The sequence below is a fragment of the Salvia miltiorrhiza genome, chromosome 5, assembly GCF_028751815.1.
Source record: "Salvia miltiorrhiza cultivar Shanhuang (shh) chromosome 5, IMPLAD_Smil_shh, whole genome shotgun sequence".
Classification (NCBI taxonomy): Eukaryota; Viridiplantae; Streptophyta; class Magnoliopsida; order Lamiales; family Lamiaceae; genus Salvia; species Salvia miltiorrhiza.
In genome coordinates, this window is record NC_080391.1 from 4,492,319 (window position 1) to 4,513,822 (window position 21,504).

General features: G+C 39.5%; 6 protein-coding genes across 8 annotated transcripts in view; 1 reads left to right on the plus strand and 5 right to left on the minus strand.

Moving 5' to 3' along the window:
• The window catches only part of LOC130985259 (uncharacterized), a 920,555-nt gene that overhangs the window by 592,214 nt on the left and 306,837 nt on the right, over positions 1 to 21,504 (plus strand). The window lies entirely within an intron of this gene.
• Positions 209 to 3,488, minus strand: LOC130985268 (integrin-linked protein kinase 1-like). Its single transcript, XM_057908149.1, has 12 exons — positions 2,663 to 3,488; positions 2,502 to 2,576; positions 2,313 to 2,408; positions 2,156 to 2,238; positions 1,939 to 2,059; positions 1,782 to 1,861; positions 1,637 to 1,699; positions 1,401 to 1,519; positions 1,238 to 1,323; positions 964 to 1,085; positions 771 to 882; positions 209 to 674 (listed from the first exon to the last, which is right to left on the minus strand). Exons 1-12 carry the CDS (start codon positions 2,963 to 2,965, stop codon positions 570 to 572), a joined length of 1,365 nt encoding a protein of 454 aa, XP_057764132.1. The 5' UTR covers positions 2,966 to 3,488; the 3' UTR covers positions 209 to 569.
• On the minus strand, positions 5,313 to 6,822 carry LOC130985332 (cyclic phosphodiesterase-like). The gene is made up of 3 exons (XM_057908264.1): positions 6,405 to 6,822; positions 5,847 to 5,901; positions 5,313 to 5,697 (listed from the first exon to the last, which is right to left on the minus strand). The coding sequence occupies exons 1-3, from the start codon at positions 6,714 to 6,716 to the stop codon at positions 5,495 to 5,497; spliced, it is 570 nt and encodes a 189-aa protein (XP_057764247.1). The 5' UTR covers positions 6,717 to 6,822; the 3' UTR covers positions 5,313 to 5,494.
• On the minus strand, positions 9,287 to 10,518 carry LOC130985313 (oil body-associated protein 2A-like). Of its 2 annotated transcripts, XM_057908230.1 has the most exons (4): positions 10,057 to 10,518; positions 9,900 to 9,982; positions 9,716 to 9,830; positions 9,287 to 9,642 (listed from the first exon to the last, which is right to left on the minus strand). In XM_057908230.1, the coding sequence occupies exons 1-4, from the start codon at positions 10,337 to 10,339 to the stop codon at positions 9,380 to 9,382; spliced, it is 744 nt and encodes a 247-aa protein (XP_057764213.1). In that variant the 5' UTR covers positions 10,340 to 10,518; the 3' UTR covers positions 9,287 to 9,379. The 2 variants fall into 2 exon arrangements, with proteins under 2 accessions (XP_057764213.1, XP_057764212.1); XM_057908229.1 differs by having other exon boundaries at positions 9,716 to 9,982; positions 10,057 to 10,489.
• On the minus strand, positions 12,858 to 14,976 carry LOC130985251 (protein NRT1/ PTR FAMILY 4.5-like). The gene is made up of 3 exons (XM_057908114.1): positions 14,611 to 14,976; positions 14,079 to 14,522; positions 12,858 to 14,007 (listed from the first exon to the last, which is right to left on the minus strand). The coding sequence occupies exons 1-3, from the start codon at positions 14,926 to 14,928 to the stop codon at positions 13,009 to 13,011; spliced, it is 1,761 nt and encodes a 586-aa protein (XP_057764097.1). The 5' UTR covers positions 14,929 to 14,976; the 3' UTR covers positions 12,858 to 13,008.
• LOC130985253 (MACPF domain-containing protein CAD1-like) lies at positions 16,111 to 20,702 on the minus strand. The gene is made up of 6 exons (XM_057908120.1): positions 20,224 to 20,702; positions 19,601 to 19,839; positions 19,034 to 19,229; positions 18,495 to 18,678; positions 17,860 to 18,014; positions 16,111 to 16,943 (listed from the first exon to the last, which is right to left on the minus strand). Exons 1-6 carry the CDS (start codon positions 20,518 to 20,520, stop codon positions 16,314 to 16,316), a joined length of 1,701 nt encoding a protein of 566 aa, XP_057764103.1. The 5' UTR covers positions 20,521 to 20,702; the 3' UTR covers positions 16,111 to 16,313.

Consider the following 21,504-nt stretch of genomic DNA (forward strand, 5'->3'; position numbering starts at 1 on the left):
GTTTTTGACATTTTTAGGCCACATTTGAGCTCAATTCAGCATTTATAGGCCATTTTTTGGGGTCAAAATGTGGCCCAAAATAGCCTGATTGGCCTAAAAATACCAAAAACTAAAATAATTGGCCTATTTTTGCAAGTCCGAAAAACAGTGGCCTATTTTTGCAAATAGCCCTAAGCTAATGGCCTTAAATAAATTTAAACTCTAAATATTATATATACATCTGATATCCTATTCAATATCCATCTTTACACACTACTCATAGCCACTACACCAAGAAAACAAACATCAGATACAGATAGGTCGTTTTCAACTACGATTCCATCTAGGAATATACATATGAAACAGAAACTATCACAAAAAATATGATCTTACCAACATTCTCAATAAATGGAGTGAAATTATTTTAGACAACCATCTCCTGAAAGACTCATCTGGTGCAGGAGGTGAGCTGAAAGATAATCTGTTCCAAACCTGCACGAACTTTATGACATGAAATTGCATGTGTGTTGAAGCATTGGATGAGAAACACAAAGATGAATAGATATAATTACGACTTGATGAAGAAGAATCTAGATGTCGCTCCCTAGAGATTTGTTGGAATCAGTCGAGCTGCTGGAACCGGATCGGCATTTGGTCCAGCTCCAATGCTGAAAACAATCCAGTGGTATCACCTGCTGCACATCAATGGTCATCAAAATGAACTAACAAGGAAGAAGAAGAAGAAGAAGAAGAAGAAGAAGAAGAAGAAGAAGAAGAAGAAGAAGAAGAACCTTCCAGCAGCTTCTATGATCAAATCTGCTATGGATGCCCTCCAGCCGAGGAATGATCTGCCTAAACGTCGGCCTATCAGCTGGATTTTCACTCCAGCACTCTTCGATCAAGCTGTTCATTACACAAACATATATATATGCCATCAATCTGTGTTCAATTCAAAGGTTTCATAGCTTGATTGCTTCATCTTACTCTTTAAGGCCATGCGCGTACAGCTTCATGGGTGCCTTGAAAGGAGGGCGCTCTTTCGCAACATAAGATTTTGGCACTTCGTGTTCTTGCTTCGTGCTGAATGGAGGGCTTCCCTCAATAAGCTAAGGTTCAGAACCACACAAAGATTGATCATTTTAATGAACCAAACTCAATTAAGCTTTCGTATAAGCTCCAAATATACATAAAGAAAAGAGACTCAATTGGATCTTGCAGATAAACCACAAGTATTGTGTAAGTGAAAAAAATCCATTACCTCCTGTAAAATCAAGGCGAATGAGAATACGTCTACTTTTGTATCGTAATCTTGATTTCTGAAAACCTCAGGAGCCACATAACGACCTGATAATGCCCGCGTAAAATTTGAGAGATTAAATGAATGTTTACACCAAGAATGTTTACAATAAGTGCATACTTACAAGTACTATCTTGATAAGTGAGAGGCCTCTCTTCTTTGATCCTGTTGGCAACTTTAAGAAGCTTGCTAATTCCAAAATCTGCAACTTTGAGGTGTCCAGAATCATCCCGCAAGATATTTCTGTTATCTTAGTCAAATAAGAAGACAAAATTCTATAAGAAGTTACTGAATGAGAACCAAATGAATCCAACACTGTCAAGGCAAGTTTCATCACAAGTTGGAAAAACCAAAGCTTACGAAGGTTCAAGATCGCGATGAATAATAGCTCCAGGTCTATGTTCATGTAGATAGTTCATTCCCCTGCAACACCAACTACCTTAATTAATTTTCATCTATACCCAATCCGAGAATTTTGCTTGAGTTCTCATAATCTGTGATGAACCTGGCAATATCCATAGCAAATTTGAGAGCTTTTGCAGGTTTTAGAGAACCTTTTCCTTTTAAGTATTCGTGAAGGTCGCCCTGCACGTGCAAGGAATTGAACAGATATGCTTCTGATCACATCAAGAATTGATCATAAACAAAATGAGAAGACAAACCTTTGGTAAATATTCGGTCACAATCATCATCGGACTACTTTGTGTCACGGCACCAAGAAACTGGACGACATTTGGGTGTCGTATGCTCAAAAGCAAAGAAAGCTCATCTCTAAACGCCCTCCTGCAGAGAATTAATTAACCAGTGACTTAGATAACACAAAATTGTAAACAAGTTCCAAAAAAAATAAAGCTTAATTATTTTGTTCAAAGGCCTCACACTTTATTCTCATCAGCAGCCCCTTCATAGAATACCTTCACAGCAACTTGTGTTCCAGCCCAAGTAGCTAACTTAAATGTTCCCTGCCAAAATTTTCTTACCATCAGAAAAAAGTGAAATTAAATATCAAAAATGGAATATAACTATAGTCACAAACCTTGGTTATTTCCACACTGTTTGTAAAATCAATTTCTTTAGGATCAATCTCATAATCTGGTAACTGACCAGCATTTTCTACCCGCATGGGAGCCAACTAACACAGGAAATTAATTAACCAACCACATGCAGTTAATTAACATCAAGGTATGTAGAAATTAATTAAGAAGAAACAAAATCTCTCTCTCACCACTTGCTTTGCACCGTGTGTCTCCAAGAGTTTGATCACATCATGATTCTTGTAGTGTATGGCATCTGCAAGAGGCTGTTGAAGCAAGTTGAGTTTGTTGAAACACATCATGCAATTAATTCACAAATAAACATTGAGAATTAATTATATATAATATATACCGTGCCACCCCAGCGATCTTTGAGGTCGACATGTGCTCCATTTTGAAGCAAGAGGTTGGCAACATCGGCAAAGCCTTGGCATGCGGCGACGTGAAGGGCAGTCCGGTTATCGATATCGCGGAAATTGACGTCGGTGCCGGAGTCTAGAAGCTCCTTGATGCCGTCCAAATCACGTTCGTTGGTCATATACATGAGCTTCAAACCTGGATCCATGTCATTCGCGTCGCCACCTACGTTGTTTTTATCTGTCTCCCCCTTGGGCGCCATGGACGATTGCTTCAAAGGAGCGCGTTTCGCAGCCATTCTGCATGCCCTCAACAAACCCTACTTTTTATATATCAGATTTTTCCATTTGCTGGAATCCACAAATTCATCTTTTTCATGCAAGAAATCGCATATTCCGGGACGCTTCGGAAAAAAATTAACGCCATAAACTGGAGATAGAAATAATGGACAAACTATGAAGTGATCAGTAAAGATCAAAATCAAGAAAGGAGATAGAAATTATTTCTGGAGATAGAAATAATTGCGTTTCTTTCCTCTCTTTTATTTTGGCCTTTTTTTTTTTGTTTTTAATGCGAGAGAATCAACGGTGCTTTACAAATTCAGTGATTAAACCTTATATTTTCAAAGAGGCAGAAGTTGAAAACCGGAGTTCTTACGCAGATTATGATAACAAAAATTTGTCTATGGTAACTGCGTAGAATCTAAGAATTAAGCAATCACAAATAAAGTGCTGCATTTCGGCCAAGAGATGTTAGGGTTTGTTCGGTTGTAAGGTGAAAATTGTGAATTTATGGTTAGCAAATATATGTTGATTTTGTTTTTTTGTTTTTTTAAAGAACAAATATACGTTGAATTTTTAAGCTGATAATGATGACTGACAATACAAGTTATTTTAAATTAAGGGTATTCGTCGGTAAATACACAAATTTTTAATTTCTTAAATTTAATACGATTTTATTTTTTATTTATAAATACATGAACTTACGGCTAATTTTAATTTTTGACACCAATAAAAAAAACTCAAATTTATTTGTTAGCGCTTTTGTTATTTTTGACTCCAATAAGAAAAAACTCTTATTTATTGATTTTTGTTTATAAAATATGTTATATTCGAGGATTGTCTAACTCTTTCACAGTTTTTAACTGTTTCATATTGAACTTATCTTAGATTGAAATATGTATTATGACCTCCACGTCAACAATAAATTAGAGTTAAGTTCATGTATTTGTGCGCAAAAAATAAAAGTAATGTTAAATTTCAGAAAGTAAAAAATTTTGTATATTTACAAGCAAATACCCCTTAAAATAAAAATGGACATTTTGTATAAATTTAAAGGGGTAATAACCAGCAAATACATAGTTTTTTTTTTGGCTTATATCTTCACCAGCGGCCACAATCTCAATGTGGCCACCTCGATGCTCGCTGCATCGGACGTCGTCTCAAAATTTGAGGTCGACGAGGGAGGCATCAGGATAACCTTATTTGTCCCCACAGATGGGGCCTTCTCCGATCTGCCGTCGTTCGTGAAATTGCAGTCGTTGTCGGCCGAAAAAAATGTGGTGGTGCTGAGAAAGAGTGAGAGACAGGTGTTGCACTGCCAAATGAGAGGGTCTGTAGCGGTGGATGAAGGGAGAGGGTCTACGGGGTGGGAAATGAGGAGGATCTGGCGCGCGCGCACCTGTGTGTGTGTGAGAGAGAGAGAGAGAGAGAGGACTGTGTGTAATTTGGTGATTTCGGCTGTCACACCAGATTTGATTTGGGCGAATTTACAATTCGTGGGATAATTGCGAATACATTATAAATTGATGTATTTCTTGATCAAACTAGAAAATGGAAAAATCTGTGTATTTTCCGATTATTACCAAATTTAAACAAGATAAATACTTATACCAGATATGTAGCCTATTACTTATTTTAAAATGTGGTGGTCTTGATTTTTAAATTCAATATTACTTTTCATGAAAAATTTTCAAATGTATTAATTGAATATCCATATTGAATATTTTTTTTATGATTCAAAGTTAACGATTTTTTGAAAAGAATTAAAATAACAAAGAAAAAGAAAAAGGAAGTGACAGAAAATTTGGTGAGAAAATTTATTTTAAATCACACCACATATATAGTTCGTATTTCTCCTCTTGTAAGGGTGAGAAACCTAAATCACCCATCCCCAACTAAAGAAAAGAAGCATTGCATACAAAGTTTACTCATATACTCCCTCCGTCCCGCGAAGCTTTTCTTTTTGAGTTGTCCCGAAAAACTTGAACAATTTTCTTATATGGCAAAATTTTTTCTCTTTATTCACCTTTTTCACTTTTTACCCACCACATTTAACATACAAAATACTAACTTCTTAAAATACGTGCCTAAAAAAAATTGCTCAAGCTTCGCGGGACGGAGTGAGTAATATTTGTCCAATATAAAGCTCAACACTTGAAAACTAACTCAACTATACAGTTGGGACAGAAAAGATATGAATTGAGGTTTTGGGCTTACTTAAATTGGAAAAATAATTTTTAGAAACATCTAAAAGTATTAGAAGAAGACTAGTCCTAAGCATGACAAAACATCTAAAAGTATTAGAAGAAGACTAATACTAAGCATGACCAGCCAACAATGCTGATCGGCTAATTGGAATGAAAATTTATGATCCAATAAGAAAATGCCATCTTATTCATGATTTACACAGAAAAAGTAGAGACCGAAACCAACAAGCAAAGAGCAACAGTCAGTTCCATTTGTTTTTGACATAGTACACAGCAACTTTCATGTTATTCATGGAGCCATCAGACATTAACCTCAGCTAAATGTGATGTACCTAGTGATTAAGGTTTGAGTTGAAACTCATCCACCTTCTCCCAAGATTTGCAGGTCCTATCTTCAGTTTCTGTTTTATACAATGCTAGACGCGATATCTGGAAATTTAGACTGCCGATGCTTTCATCCAAAGCATAAGCTTTCTCTTGCGCGGCTTTCTTCTCTGCATCTGTCAATTCACCGTAGAGGAGGCTCAAGTGCGGCATATAAGCTGCAAATGAGGAGAATCAAGCTAGTTAACTGAATATAAGTAATATTACTCAAGATATTGATGAGAGAATACATTTGCCTCTGCTCGAGGCACAGAGAAAATCCAAGAGAAAGAAAAGTGCATTTTAAGAGGGTAGAAGAGTAGCTTACGAGATGAGCTCTTCAAACCAAAATGTGCACAGGAATGAGCACTAGCCTCCACCACCTGTTTCAGAGTTGCACAATCACAAATGTTATGCACAGTTCATTACATTTGTTTAACAATAACTCCAATAATGATAGCAGATAATTCAACACCAAGAAATCTTCCTTGTACTACATTTTTATGGCTATCAACTTTGTCTCCATGGAAATGAAAGGGAAAACTAAACTACTATAACAAAATTTCCATTTGTTTCTTCATTTCATCTGAAATAAGCACAACAAATCTTCTTCCCCACCACAGCTCCCGAAAAGCTTCAACTCCTTCCATATCATTGGACACGCTCCCATTCTTTCTATTTTATCAATCTGTATATGATTTTAGGCTATAACACCGTGATACAGCCGTCACCAGTATAGCACAAAAATAACTTGAATTTACCTCAAAATAAATAAATAACATCATGTTTATTGCAGAAATTCGAACCTCGCAGCAGGGATGAACTCCAGAAAACGAATAAAAAACTGCTTCTCAAAAAATTGAACCGTGGAATTTTAGAAAATTACCTCAGGTGTGGGATGAAGCAGGAGAAAAACGCACTGATAAAAGAAAGTGCCGGTTGCGACTTTCTCCACCGTAGCAGCATACGGTTTGAGGCCCTCGCACGCCTTGTGAAACATATCACGCGCCTCTTTCTCCGTCAATTTAATAGCTCCGACCACCGTGACGTGCGGCTCGAACTCCGGCCCGCCGAACTCCGATCTGAGACCGTCCATCAATTTCTTCAGGCGCGGCTTCAATTCCTCCGGCGGAAACGCCCACACCGAATAAGTATCTCTCTTGACTTCTCCGCCGTCGGCGGTGGTGGTGGTAGCCATGAAGATTTGAGGAAATGGCAACGGTATCTATTGAGGTGGAGATGTGCACTCGAGAGTCGAGAGTCGAGAGGTATTGACTTTCCATGATCTCGAAATTCGATTATTTTTGGGCACTTGAATTATTTTATTCTTTCTTTGTTTATTTTTAATCATTTTTTATTCTCAACTTTGTTTATTTTTAATCTCTTTTTTTTAATAGTCTCAAATAACATGATACTTAATTTAGGCTTAAATTAAAATTAGATTAGTGAATTAACTAAAATCCATATAAAAGTTATTCCCCTGCCCCACTTATCTTGGCACACTTTCTTTTTTAGTTTGTCCCATTTATAATGACATTTTTCAAAAAATGGTATATTTTCTACACACATAACATAAATGAACTCTACCAACTTTACATTCTTAACCCTTTATTCTTAATTTTTGTGCTCAAATCAAAAGTGTTAAGATAAATAGGACGAAGGGAGTAAATCCTAACTCATTTCCTCTACCTATTGATTGTGTGTGTCTCTCTTTCTTCGACCGTATTAGCAGATCTTCATTCCAACGCTCTTCCATCTTCCAAACCATCGCCAACACTGCCACTTCTATTCTCCCCCTCCGTCCTATCCTTCGGCTATGTCGCCTCCCAAATTGAGAAGCTCCAGGAGTGGCTCCACCTTCTCGACACCCAGCTCCGCCATGAGGTCCTCTCCCGCCGCCACGATCTACTCTATCAGTTTCATTCATTAAATCCATGGAGTCCTCTCCTCCAATCGAGTCGTAATCGAACCCCTCCAGTGGCAGCTTGTCAACGCCTTTCCTTGTCAGCTGTATCTTTTCGGCCCTAAAGCAATTCCTAAGCCTCGAATCTAGAAAATACACATGGATTTCGCCGGAAAACGATAAGGTCAATGACTTTCTCATCATCATGTGGAAGCTCCACAATCGCCTTCGCCACCACCGTCCCAACAGCGACAAGCCACAGTTAATATTCTGATCTTCATGAAGGATAAATCATTGGTGCTCCTCGTCGCTTTTTGACTTCGAGATGAACGACTACAAGAAATCAATGCTGAATAATCCTAGTAGGTGGATAAACAAGACAATGAGTCAGAGAATTTCGACAAGCTCGGAGAGGGTGACGTCGAATTTGATTAGAGTTGTGTCACGTCGATTAGAATTGTGTCACGTTGATGTCATTTTTATGGGAAAATTGAAATAATGTTTAAGTTGGTTTATTTTTTTAATAAGGGCAAAGGTGCAGATTGCCCCTTGAACTACACCCCCCTAGAGCTTTTAGCCCCCCATTCTCGGTCAAGGCGCGTTGACCTCCCTGAACTCTCGAAAGAAGGGTGCAGATTGCCCCCTGCGTTAAACGGCGGTTAGACGTTGTTAACTTTTTTTTTTTTTAATTTCTAGTGGGCTCCACCCCCAACCAGCAGCAGAACTACCAATACGACGCCGAGTCCGTCCGCCGCGCCACCTGCCTCCGCCGCATCTTCGCTTTCGTGATCGGCCTCATCGTCATCTTCGGCAAGAAGATGAAGCTCAGCTACGATCACATTGAGACCGCGATTTACTACCAATCGTATTCCCTCTCCGAGACCACCGTCGCGCCCTTCTATCAAGGCACGAAGAACGAGACCTCTCGGACGGCGAGATTCGCGGCGGCGAGGAGTTTTCTGGAGAAGGTGGCGGTGGACGGGATTACTGCGAAATGGGGAAGAATGGTAAATGTGAATTTCAATTTGAGGATGCTTTCTAGGGTTAGGTTCGAGGCCAAGGTGTGGAGGACTCGAAGGAGGTTTCTGAAGGTGTTCTGTGGGGATCTGGTTCTTGGACTGCCGACTAGTGGGAGATCGGAGTGTTAACCGGCGGGCCGAGGCAGTGCCGCGTCGGGGCCTTCCCTCTCTCACTCAATCATCAAAATCGGTTCCCCTCCCCCTTCTCTCCACTCTCATCGCTAATCTCTCTCTCTGTCCTCCATTGCTCACTTCTCCGGCGAGAATTGCCAGCCGCCGTACCCCTCACATCCCTCTGTTCTCGCCACCGCCTCCCATCTGTCCTCCATCTCTCTCTCGCATCTCTGATAGCAGACGGCCAAGGATGGAGCGCCTCCCCCGCCGCTAGCCTCTCCCTCATCCCTTTCACGCGTTTCCGGCAACAGACGGCCAAGAAGGAGCCGCCGCTGCAGATCTGCTCCGGTCCGTTCTGCTGCTGGTTGGGGGTGGGGCCCACTAGAAATTGAAAAAAAAAAAAGTTAACAGCGTCTAACCGCCGTTTAACGCAGGGGCAATCTGCACCCTTCTTTCGAGAGTTCATGGAGGTCAACGCGCCTTGACCGAGAATGTGGGGCTAAAAGCTCTAGGGGGTGTAGTTCAGGGGGCAATCTGCACCTTTGCCCTTTTAATAATTCTGAAAGTTTTGTGAAAATAAAATAAAATAAGTTAAAATTCGTGTATTTATACGCCAATAACTCAGATTCAATTTAAATTGTGAAAAAATTGTTACAATATTTAAAGTATATGTATTTTTTTAATAATTTTTAAAGTTGATGGAAAAGATCAAAATGGACTATGGACCCAAAATGGACAACTTTAAAATATGTATTGGTCGAAAGGATTAATATTGACATTTGACAAGACCAAATGGATCCTTCCATAGTTATTACAGGTGAATCATCAGGGGAAAGGAGCCCTAGATTTGATCTCTGTTTGCTGCACATCAATGGCGAAACCTTTCCCCGTCTGCATCCAGTAATCAGCATAAGGATTCACAGCCTCCGCCTCCGGTATCGCGAAATTCGCCCTCTTCCTCCCAAGCTCACTCGACGACACTTTGTATTTCTCATCCCTCTTCTTTATCAGCTCTTCTTTCACCATCGCCATGTTCACTCCTTGCGGCGACACCATCAGCGCCGGCGCTCCCAACGGAAGCCTATCGCCTGAATTCAATGCCGCCGATCTATATATTTCACTAATTCCAATTAACATATATTCAACGCCAAAATCGAATACCTCTGTCAACTTGCCAAGTACACCAAAATTTGCCGTAGCTCTGCGCCAATTCTTCGAGCTCCGATTTCTGGACTAGCTCAGGAACTCTCGGATTCACCCACGCGCCCGACGTGATCTGCACCAAAATTGGATCGATGATCCCAAAAAAATGTTCATCGCAGAAAATTTCGTCTACAAAAGCTACCTCGTAGAAGTGAGAATGCCAAAGCTTCTGTTCCTCTGGCTGAAGTGTGTCGAAAACTCGCTTCGATACTATATACTCCACACCTGCAATCACAGAGACACAGTCACCAAATCAATTAACAAAGACAGTGAATTATATTCTCGGTCATGAATCTGACCGATGAGGCGGGCGGCGGAGTCGTCGGAGTCGTAGACGGCGCACTGAAGGAAGTCCTGATTGAGGCGGCTTATGTAGTGATGCGTCTGGATCTGGCGGGTGAGATCGTGGCTGTAGATGGCGAAGGAACAGGCGTGCTGGCTCATTTTTTTAATCGGTTGAAACGACTGCATCATCTCCGCTCCCTTGTCCAGCATCTGCTGCCCCACCGTCATGGCCTTTCCCGGCGGCACTGCGCCGTCTCCCGGCGGCATCGCGCCCGGCGTTTGGTCGGTTGAAGCCATTTAATTAGAGCTAAATTTGAGTGAATTTCTTCGAATTTTCCGATCGAGTAGATGAGATATATATACTCACGCTTTCAGCGGTGGTGGATTCTTGTGTAGTCTCCACGTATCCATGGATGAAGATCGAGGTGGCAGAAATCGCTTGAAATTTTCCGCGCCTCGTTTGTAAGCTATGAGTCATCAGTTTCACAATCAGGTAAATACGTAATGTTCATCAGTGATCACACCATTCACTACGAGAAAAAAAAAAAAACCCTGAAATTAACTACCGAAAATAACGGTAAAAAAGAACGCGACCGGCGACCCAAACGATCGATAATTATATTTTTTCAATTCCTTTTAAATACTTAATGACCGAAATATTTATTATTAGAAAAAACATAGTACTATTATTTAAAAAAAAACTCATAACTAACGATCAAATCTATGGAGTTTTCGATTGTTAATTATATTTTTTTTATTGCTTCAATTGTTAAATTATTGATTTGATATTTATTTTATGAAAATATAACAATTGACAATTTGATCGTTAATATTAATCTATTTATTTAATTATTTTTAACAAAAGTTATCGATCAAAGTATAAAAGTTCTATCTTTTTAATACTCCATTCGTCCCATTATTTTAGTCCTCTTTCACTTTTCACGCATATTAAGAAATACATTTAATCTTTCTTTATTAATCAACTCTTTTATTATGTTTACACATCATTTTCACGTTTAAGTAAAACATTAAATAAGATTAATTAAGTAAAATAATATTTTTATATAATATTAATTAAAAAAATGGACTATCTTTTTGGGGCATCCCAAAATAAAATAAAGGACTAATTTCATGGGACAGAGAAGGTATTAAATTAACAATTGAAATGTCAAATGTGCACTAATTAATAATGGGTTTTTTAAATGTAAAATTAACTATCAAAATTTGATCATTATTATTATTTTCTAATTTAACAATCGAAAATTCGACTATTAAATCGAAAATTTGATTATTAAATCGATCGTTAATTTATCGATTTTGTACTTACAGCTTGCCCAAATTAGAAATTAAAATCTAACTCTAAAATCACTCCCCTCCTGCCCCCGTCAATTTTCTCTCCTGCAACCCGAATCACCGACTCGCTGCCATCCCATCGTTGGTACATTTCACCCCTCGTCAGGCTCCTCGTTGCTCGGCCCAGGTAAGCTGCTCTTTGCCTTGCGTCTCCCCGTCTAGCACCGCAACGCTCACCCACAGTCTTGCCTCGTTCTTGCCCATTGTTAATACCCAAAAATTTTTGTTAATTCGATCATTAACCTTTTTAACATTACAATTAATAAAATTACTCCTTCGTCCCTGAAATAAGTTCCTCTTTGGGGACGGTAAGGGTTTTAAGGAAAAATGGTAAAACGTATTGATAATGAAGAAAAATGTGTTATAATTAGTATTGGGAGTGGTGAAAAGGTGAAAAAATGTTATAATTAATACTGGGAGTCGTGAAAAAGTGAAAAGTAAGAATAAATAAAATATTATTAGTGGTGGGTAGTTGTCCAAAAATGAAAAGAAAGAAAGAAGAACTTATTTGGGGGACGTCCAAAAAAAAAAAAACTTATTTCAGGGACAGAGGGAGTATATAGTTGTGATATGAAGAGTTCTGTCACAAAATTTGTTACATTTTAAGTGTAATTAAGTTTAACTACACCAACACATATATCTATATACTTTAGTACATAAAAATGTAAGTAAATTTTTTTATATTTAAAAATATACTGTAATAAATTTTGTGACATTTATCCATGCAACAAAATTAATTTTGTGACATTCAAAACTATCAAAAAATATTTTTGTTACACATAGATGTCAACTATTTCGTGACATAAAAAAAAATATAGTAGTTATTTTTATGACATGTGAAATTGTAACTATTTTTTATGATAATACTCCCTCCATCCACTAATTCAAGACCTTCTTTCCTTTTTGGGACGTCCACCAACTCAAGGCCTATCTATTTTTAGTAAACTTTTATTCATATTTTAATTCAAAAAGTCAAATGTGGGTCCCTTTCTCCACTCAACTAATTAAAATGTGGGTCCCTTTTTCCACTCAACTAATAAAAATATATTTTTTCCTCCACTCAACTAATAAAAATATAATTTTCTTAAAACCCGTGTTTTGCCTCTTAGGTCTTGAATTAGTGGACGGAGGGAGTATAATTTATAATTAATTAGTTATTTTTTAAAAAAATATTATTAATAGTTAAAAGTAATATAATAATATATGTTTGTATATATACTCCCTCCGGCCCACTTCAATTGGCACATTTACCTTTTTTATTTGTCCCACTTCAATTGGCACTTTCCTAAAATAGTATGTGGTCTCTACTTTCTCTACTCATATAAAATAAGTGGACCCTACCTACTTTACACTCTTACCCCTTTCTTAATCTTTGTGCCCAACTCAAAAGTGTCAATTGAAGTGGGACGGAGGGAGTATTATTTTTTAGTGTGATTAGAGGACTAAAACAAAATGTGCAACACTAAAACAATTAACATTAATCCTTCTTCAAAGTTTACAAATTCTAGAAATCTGAAAGCAAAGAAATTTTCCCCGTTCCGGAAATGGCAATCAACTGTAAAAACAAACACACATCATGTAATGATCAACACGCAGATTTTTTCTGCTCTTAATCACCGCGACTGATCTACACTTTGCAGCTCACGCATTTTGGTGGTACTTCCATGGCTATCTTGCCTATACTTGTACCTCTTGGAAACAACGAGATAGATGCAGAAATTGACGAAACTCAAGGCGGAGAGCAGCCAGTAGAAGAGATTCAGATGGTTCCTATTTATGTTGTTCCCGGCCAGCCAGCCGCCGCTGCTCGTCGCCTCCCTCGTCGCCCTATTCACCGTCTTCACCAGAATGGTGCTGAGGAAGTAGCCCAGCGACATGGACGTCCACAGGAAGCAGCTGGAGATGGACTTCAGCTCCTTGGGCGCCTGATGGTAGAAGAACTCGAGCAGGCCGACGTAGGTGAACATGTCGGCGATGCCGAAGATGAAGTACTGAAACGTCAGCCAGAAGACGCTGATGGGGAGCGACTCCACGAAGGGGTTCGCGTCCACCATGCCGCGCTCCGTCGCCACGCGCTTCCGCTTCACCTCCACCGCGGCGGCCACCGCCATGGACGCGGAGGAGAGGATGAGCCCCACCCCCACGCGCTGCAGGTAGGTTATCCCCGTGGGGATGCCGGTGAACTTCCGCAGGAACGGGACGATGATCCGGTCGTAGAAGGGGATGAGCACGACGAGGAACGCGACGGGGATGATGGGGAGGGACGCCGGCGGGATCTGGAAGTGCTTGCTCATCTTCTTGTCCATGGTCACGCCCTGCTCCACGGAGAACGTCTGCAGCTGAGCCAGGCAGAGAGTCATGATGATCGTGCAGAGGAAGATCGGGAGCACGTTCAGTATGATCTTCGCGTTCTCGACTTGCGTCACGGTGCAGAGCTTCCACGGACTGCTCGAAGCTGTATCAATGGCGGCTTTGTCTAGAAACCTGAAAGCGTCTGTGTGAGGTAGGAGTTCTGCTATGTCTGCTGCTTCTTTGTCCAGACTGACTTCGTAGAGGTCGTTGTCATCCTCGGGAAGTTGAAGGTTTCTGTTGCGGATGGCTGCAACGTAAACCTAAAATATATTTGCAACAAAATAGAGTATTTTATAAACGCCACGAATAAAGATATTATTCAATATTTTACCTGCGCAATTTTAGTGAGGGCGCTGCTGCCATTGACGACGTGGATTCGATACTGCGGCAAGCCAACGGCGAAGACGATGATGGCGAAGAACAAGGCGATAGTGCTGACAGCGAAACCCCAGTCCCAACCTTTGTGATCTTGGATCCAAACAACAAACGTCAAGCTGATTGCGCCTCCAACGCATAGAGCAAGGAGAAGCCAGTTAAAGAAGCTGGACTTCTCCACCGCCTCCTTCTCATCCTCGTCTTCGAACTGATCGGCGCCGTGAGAGGGCAACGCAGCCTTCAACCCTCCGGAGCCGATCCCCACCATGTACAGAGCGACGAAGAGGAGCACCGCCTTGCCTCCGCTCACTTCCACGCAAGTTGAGGTCGGGTCGAACATCTTGCATGGCGGCGGCCTCAGGCCGCCGTAGTGAGCTTGCAGTGCTAGCAGTCCGAGCCCCTAACATACATAATTAAGTCAGATTCGGTGCATAAATCATGAAGAAAATTAAACAGAGAAAATAGCGATGGATTGAAATTGTTGTTACCAGAAACTCGATTGATGTTACGAGAAGAATAGCCTTAAACCTGCCGATGTAGGTGTCGGCTAAGGTGGCGACGGCGATGGTGACTATGTAGCTGGTGCCCATGAAGTTGGTGAGCTGGTTGGCTGAGGTGGCTACGTCGAAATGCATCACGCCGGTGAAGTAGGTCACCAGATTAACGGCCAACGCCAACGTGGCCATGCTCTCGAAGGTGAATGCGCCTAAGATGAGCAGAGAGGTGCGGCTTCCGCCATGCTTATCTTTCTGCGCCGGCCTTCCTTTCCAGTCCACCTTACCTTCGATGAGCTCAGCCGTTTCCATTGATGGTAGCTCGAATGCTGCTGCAAGAATATTGAGAATGGACAAAGGTGGAGCTAAGGGAGATATAAATACGCGCGGCTGCTATGATGATATGATAGGGATGGTGAGGAGTGCGTTGTGTGAATGAGACAAGAGGAAACAGATGCTTTTTGTCTCAACATTCTTGAACCAGATGCCGGCTTAAGCATAGGAATATTTCCATTGAAATATTCAACTCAAAATTGTGGACAGACATAAACAATAGCAGCGCAACAGAGAAACAGCATCTGCGTATCTGTGGAGCTAGCTAGTTTGCATCCTATTGTGGGGATATGCTAGTTTGGCTTATTTAAGCAGCCGCAAGCTTAACGTTAACATCATAATTCTTTTAGAGGCGTTTACTTTGAGGATGTGTTTTCTTTAATTGTAAATTTATCGTGAAAAAAGGAAAGGATAAAACAAAATTTACCCTTTAAATCATTTCTTTCTTTTTCCTAATTTCTTATAAATAGAATTTGACATTTACTCATTCATCATTTTCACTTCAATCTCCTTTATAGTGAAAATGAGACTAAGAACGAAATTTTATTTTGTAGGAAATAAGGGAAAAGAAAGAAGGGATTTAAAAGGATAAAAAAAATTATCTCTTATTTTCTCATGATAAATTTACAAACAAAAATACCACACCCTGAAGGATTAGCCTTGATAGATAAAAAAAATAGTAAAATTAATTCCTTGTTTACTTTTATGGATTGAAATTTTGAAATATCCAAAGCCCTTCATTATTTCTATCATTTAAACTAGTTTTACTTGATTTTTATCACATATTGAAATGGTGGGATTGAAGAATCACTCCTATTGAGAACAAAAAATACTCAATCATGCAAAATAAACGTTCCCTTGTATCAACAATAGTGTGCTAGATATATATTCAACAACAGTGTGTGAACCTAAAAATATCTGTTTTCTGAGTTATATATTAAACATCAACAAACGTTGTCACTCGTTATCTTGGACGCTGTTGATGATGCATCATTTTCTTGGACGCTCTTGTTAACGCTTTCCGCAGAACTTCATGCATTCACGACACAAAGAAGGTAGAGAAACTACAAACTCACACAACTAATGTCTTCTATTAGCATTGAAACTACTGTGTAATTTTTGTTTATTGAAGTTTGCTATATGAGAAGGAAATATAGGATGTAAGAAACCAAAAAAATAACTTCTTTATTGTGCAGTAACTCAATAAGTAACAAAATCATCAAGTCAATCCAAAAATGCTCAAGCACAACAAATAATTATATCAATAGATATACAGAAGAATAGGCAAAATAGGGTCGCCTGTGCAAAAAATGCTGAAATCTTGCTAGACTGTGAAGATGAATTCCTAAGGGAAGAAACAGCTATCAGTAGTTCAAAAGGGAGTACTTCACACGTAAAACGATTCTCCCTTTGTCGACTCCGAGCTTGGCTCCTGTGACCAACCAGTGACCGGGCATATCTTGCGGCCCCTTGGACATTTCTGTCATGTCCACTATTTTCGCCAGTTTTCCAACTTGGCCGGAGCCATCACCCTTCTCGTGTGACAATGAAGACGACGAACCATCAGGTTTCTGTGCAGCTGACAGATTTGAGGGGCTATGATCCCAGACTGATCGCCTTATTGTGCACCCGGGGACTTTGGAGAAGAGCAGTTTCAGGTGCAAGACGCTTTTGGCACCAAAATCCCACACGCCAAGTTGTGCCCCAGTCACGATGTGAACACCAGAGAGATCGCCAATGCACGTGTCTGTGTATTCTATCGGTGCAGTGCTCACGTGGGAGAAGTTTTTCCACTTGATAGGTTCGAACCATCGGCTGTCCTGCTCTTCAGGCCCTTGCCACTTGGGTGCACCTATTGGGATGTGCGTGTCCCAGTGGGGCTGAAGAATTTTTGGGAGCGAAACTAGATGCTGCAAGTTAATGGCAAGACGATTTTGCTTGCCTCCTTCGAGGCTGAGTTTGAGCCCCGTGACAGGCTTACGTCCGACTGTGACCTGCAATACCATGAAAACTTCGGAATTGATAGCAAGTATTTGCTTGTAAAGCAGCTAGAAGAAGAAAATGAACGATGGTTATTTTTGTTTTTAAAGGGATTCTCAACTCTACTAAAACCATCACTAAGCAAAATTAGATATTTCCCACTTTCTCTAATCAATTACACATGGTGGATTCAATCCACAAATCAGCTATCCCTACTGTTTAAGCTTCTCATAGTAGAAGAGCAAACATGATGGTTTGACTCATACAGTACACGGCATCGTCCCCATATTCAAATACTGGGAGGGATTTATTTCCATTTCCAATGGAGATCAAACCCCATATGTGAACTCATGCATGCAAATTCACAAAATCATTAACTCCTCGAATTTTCACCCCTAAAAGCAAATATCATCTCTTACAGTTCAGTTTGACAATATATTGAAGGGTGATATTTTCACCCCATAACATGCTAAGCAAACCCCGAAATCTCTTGAAAACACACATCCCGTGTGCAAAATTTTGGGGTATGTTGTGGGGCGCATATAGCTGCATCTTTATTAAATTGGACTTACTGGTCGATAAAAACTTAACTACAATGAGGGTGCTCAGTATTTCAGGATGAAGAGTTCATCGTAAAGCTAGGAATAGACCCTTGGTTCACTTCTATGTCCACATTTCATTATTTAGAAAGGCGTCACGGAGCGGTTACAATAACAAGTGAAAACATGTGATGTGTGTCTCAGATGCCGGAAGATGTGGAACTAAATGATATAGTGCACAGCAAAAATGTTGATTGTTGAGGAAGATAATGAAGACAACACATATCATTATTACATATTAGCAAGAGAGAGCATTCTTGACCGATTCTTAAATTAAAAACGGAAAACTGCACAGTTAAAAACAGAAAAATGCAATTCTAGAGTGATATACCTGATCTGGGCTTATATAAAGCTTAGGACCCATTAAACTGAATTGAAGATAAGGACAAACAGGCTCTTTTCTTTGCAAATTGTTCTGCTCAGGAGCCCACACCCGAGAAATTTGGAAATCCAAGAAATACTGAAGATCCTCAATAGGTGGCTTGTCTGCAGGCAGTGCATATAACGCATAATTTAGGATACAGGAAACAATGGCATGTTCTTTATAAAATGACGATTTCTTTAAAGTAGGACAAACATGTTTTGACTCAATACTAAAATAATCATGGTATGTTCATGAGGCACCTCTACGTAGTAGAAGAAAAGGAATCTGACAATCAGAGCCCAGTAACTGGGGAAAGGTGTTCGATTTCTTTAAGTTGTCATTGATTCAGATTTCAACCAATACGATTTTGCTTCAACCATATACATTAAAAGACTTTCGTATATGAATATTGGAACTTTTTTCTTATTCGCTGAAACCCCTAATGAATGGGGGAAACAATATTCATAACCTTTCCAGAAAGCAAACCTCATAATGACAAAGGCTGAGTCTTCAGCCTAAATCATATTATACGAGATGCGGAGGATTTAGAAGAAAATACTACTGGACTGATGGCATAATAATAACAAAAGTCGAATCCTTACACTCCAAGTATAACTCAATAGCACGAGCCAAGTGTTTTATCCCAGTCACTCCTTCAAGCAAAGAAACGATGGGCATAAATGTCATATTGATCACATCAGGAGCTCCTTCAACGGTCCTTGCCCATTTAGAGTAGCTCTGTTCAAGGTCGTCTCCCCCTCTCCTTCTGAAAATAACCGTAACATCCTACAGGTAAAATAATACATTTCACTTAACCACCTTCATTACTGTAAGAATACGCCAAGCTTGAAATATGCACTTGATAAAAGTTTAGATACTTCGGGTGAGAATCAATTACTCCCTCCGTCCACTAATTCATGACCTAAGGAGCAAAACACGGGTTTTAATAAAAAGTGTATTTTTATTAGTTGAGTGGAGAAAAAGTGTACTGTTTTGGGACCCACCAATTAAATATAAATAAAAACTTACTAAAAATGGATAGGCCTTGAGTTGGTGGACGTCCCAAAAAGGAAAGAAGGCCTTGAATTAGTGGACGGAGGGAGTATGATGGTATAAACTCAAGCAGTGCTACTTCACTAACCTTGTCCTTGTATTTTAAAGTGCCAGCATTTGTATTGACCTTTGAATCTGAGAACCTCTGATCTCCAATATCTTTCACGTAGTTCTCAATATCTGACAAGGATAAAGGTGACGATTGGTGCTGTCTAACATAGACAAAATCCCTTCCACCAATTGTTACAGAGGTAACAATGTGGGTTCCGTAATTCTCTATAAAGCTGTGGAACAAAGCATGATATCAGGAACTCAGAAATCAGGTAGTCAACATTTACAGCACTCAATTTCAAGCATGACCTTTTGAAAAGTTTCTTCTAGTACTAGTTTCCAAAAGAGGCAAACAATAGAAACATCTTTGGTGCTTGAAGGAGATTCTGAACAGATAAGTCATGACAATTACATTCTAAAATCAGCAACACAACGTTTAAAGATTTTCAATGTTGAAAATTACTGCTTTTCCATCCATAAAGTCGGTAGCCTTTCACAAATTCATATATTACAACATTTCTATAACTGCAACAGCATACAGATCACATATGAGATTGAAGACGAGCAATATCAGTCAGTAAAAGTGGCTTGCAGAATGCTTCACCTTGCCAAGGATGCAGGATCCCAAGAATATGGAACTGCACGTTTGATTTCATTACGCAAACTTAAATCGTCTTTCACTAGTTTGATATTAAATAACGGGATGGTACATCCAACCATTGCAAGTGACTTTGTAGCTGCTGCATCAAGTTGCCAAGAGCCGCTGAAATTAAACATGGCATTGAAGCATCCAAGTGGTATCTGACCAGGTAAACCTGAACATTCATTGAAGAATCCTGCCATCTGCAAATTGATTCAAAATTAACATGTCAAATTGTCAATTCTACATATTCTGGGCTTACATGAAAAGTTTATCAATCATTTGGATGTCAATTCTACTTTAAGTAACAAATCAAATACCAACGGCACATAATTAGAACATAGTATATAGTAATCAACCAAAGAAGCTATGCAGCAACGATTAGTCATAAAATTCCCTTCTTCAAGAGAATCAAGAAACAACCCCCCGTTTCAACAACACGAACCCACCAAGATACAACATCCAAACAAGGAGCAATTACCAGAAACGAGAAAACCCACGAAGCAAAATCAAGTGCAAAGAAATTATCAAAAAAAAAAAAAAAAGTAATTGAACAAATTAAAACCCGGAGGCAATCAATCCATTACCTCGTGGAAGCTCCAAACAGGGGTCTTCTTATTATCAGTCCGACCACTGCTACATTCAATGTCAACGGAAACATCGGGGATCACGCAAGATTGGGAGATTTGAAGATTCCTTGTGTGGTCGTCGTCGATATGCACCAAGCGAGAGGCCGGTCCGCCCTTGCAGTAGAGCAACCTGATGTCAGAGGTGACGTCAAAGCCGCGTCCCAGAGCTTGGATTGAGTTGCCGAGGGTGGCGATTAGCGCATTATTCGAGGCAGCGGCGTTGCTGCCGAGGTTCTTGGTCGGAGGTGAAGCCATGGGAATTAGTATTCAAGATTTCTTCATTTGCAGAAAAAAGAAGAAAAAGGGGCGGAGATTTTTGTTGATAGAAAGAGGGCGATGGCGGTGACGGTGTTGGTGGAGTCAAAGGTTGGACTTTGGAATTAACAAATAACGATGCTGTGTTGTGTTTTGTTGCTTCAAATTGCGATTCAAAGTGAGCAAAGTTTGACTGTAATAATGGCAAGAAACGCGTTGTCCTTTTGCATGGATAAACCTTACTTCGATTCTTTTCTTTTCTTTTTCATTTCGATTCCTTCGTTCCATTTTGTCTCTCTCTTTTTTCTCTACATTTAATCATTTATTATTTTTCAAATTTTAATTTCTCCGAGTTGGAGATGAGCTAGTTTTAGGATGTGGTAGAATTGAGACTGAAATCTAAATTGGAGAAGATTCAATTGGGTAAAGAAATGGGCTCTGCTTTATAAGATCCGGTGAAATAGAGCCCAGATCCCTTGCGATCCAAGATCGAGTATATTGATTATTGAATAGTAAAATCTGAGTTAAAATCACTAATTTATTTTATAAATTATATTTAAAAATTAAATGTGATAAATTCGATCTAAACAATATTAGTGGAATTGAGAGTATAGTTTTTTAGGTGAGTAAATGAAGAGATGGTGGTTTGGAGACGTCAGATCTTGTTGAAAATTTGGATAGGGGAGCTCCCTAGCTTCAGCGGAAAGTTTGTTGTTACTTTCACACAAAAGTTCTCTATTCTTTTCTTATTTTTGAATTGAAAAAAAAATATACTCCCTCTATCCAAATTCAGATGGCCTACTTTTTTTTCGGACCGTGTCATCGAATTTGGCCAATTTACTTTTTTAGTAACAATTTTTTACTATAATAGATATGAGATTCACATACTTTACACTATAATTTTACTATCTTTAATAACTGTACCAAAAAAAATTAGATCGAGTGAGGTGGAACGGAGAAAGTAATAAAATAATATACTTATAC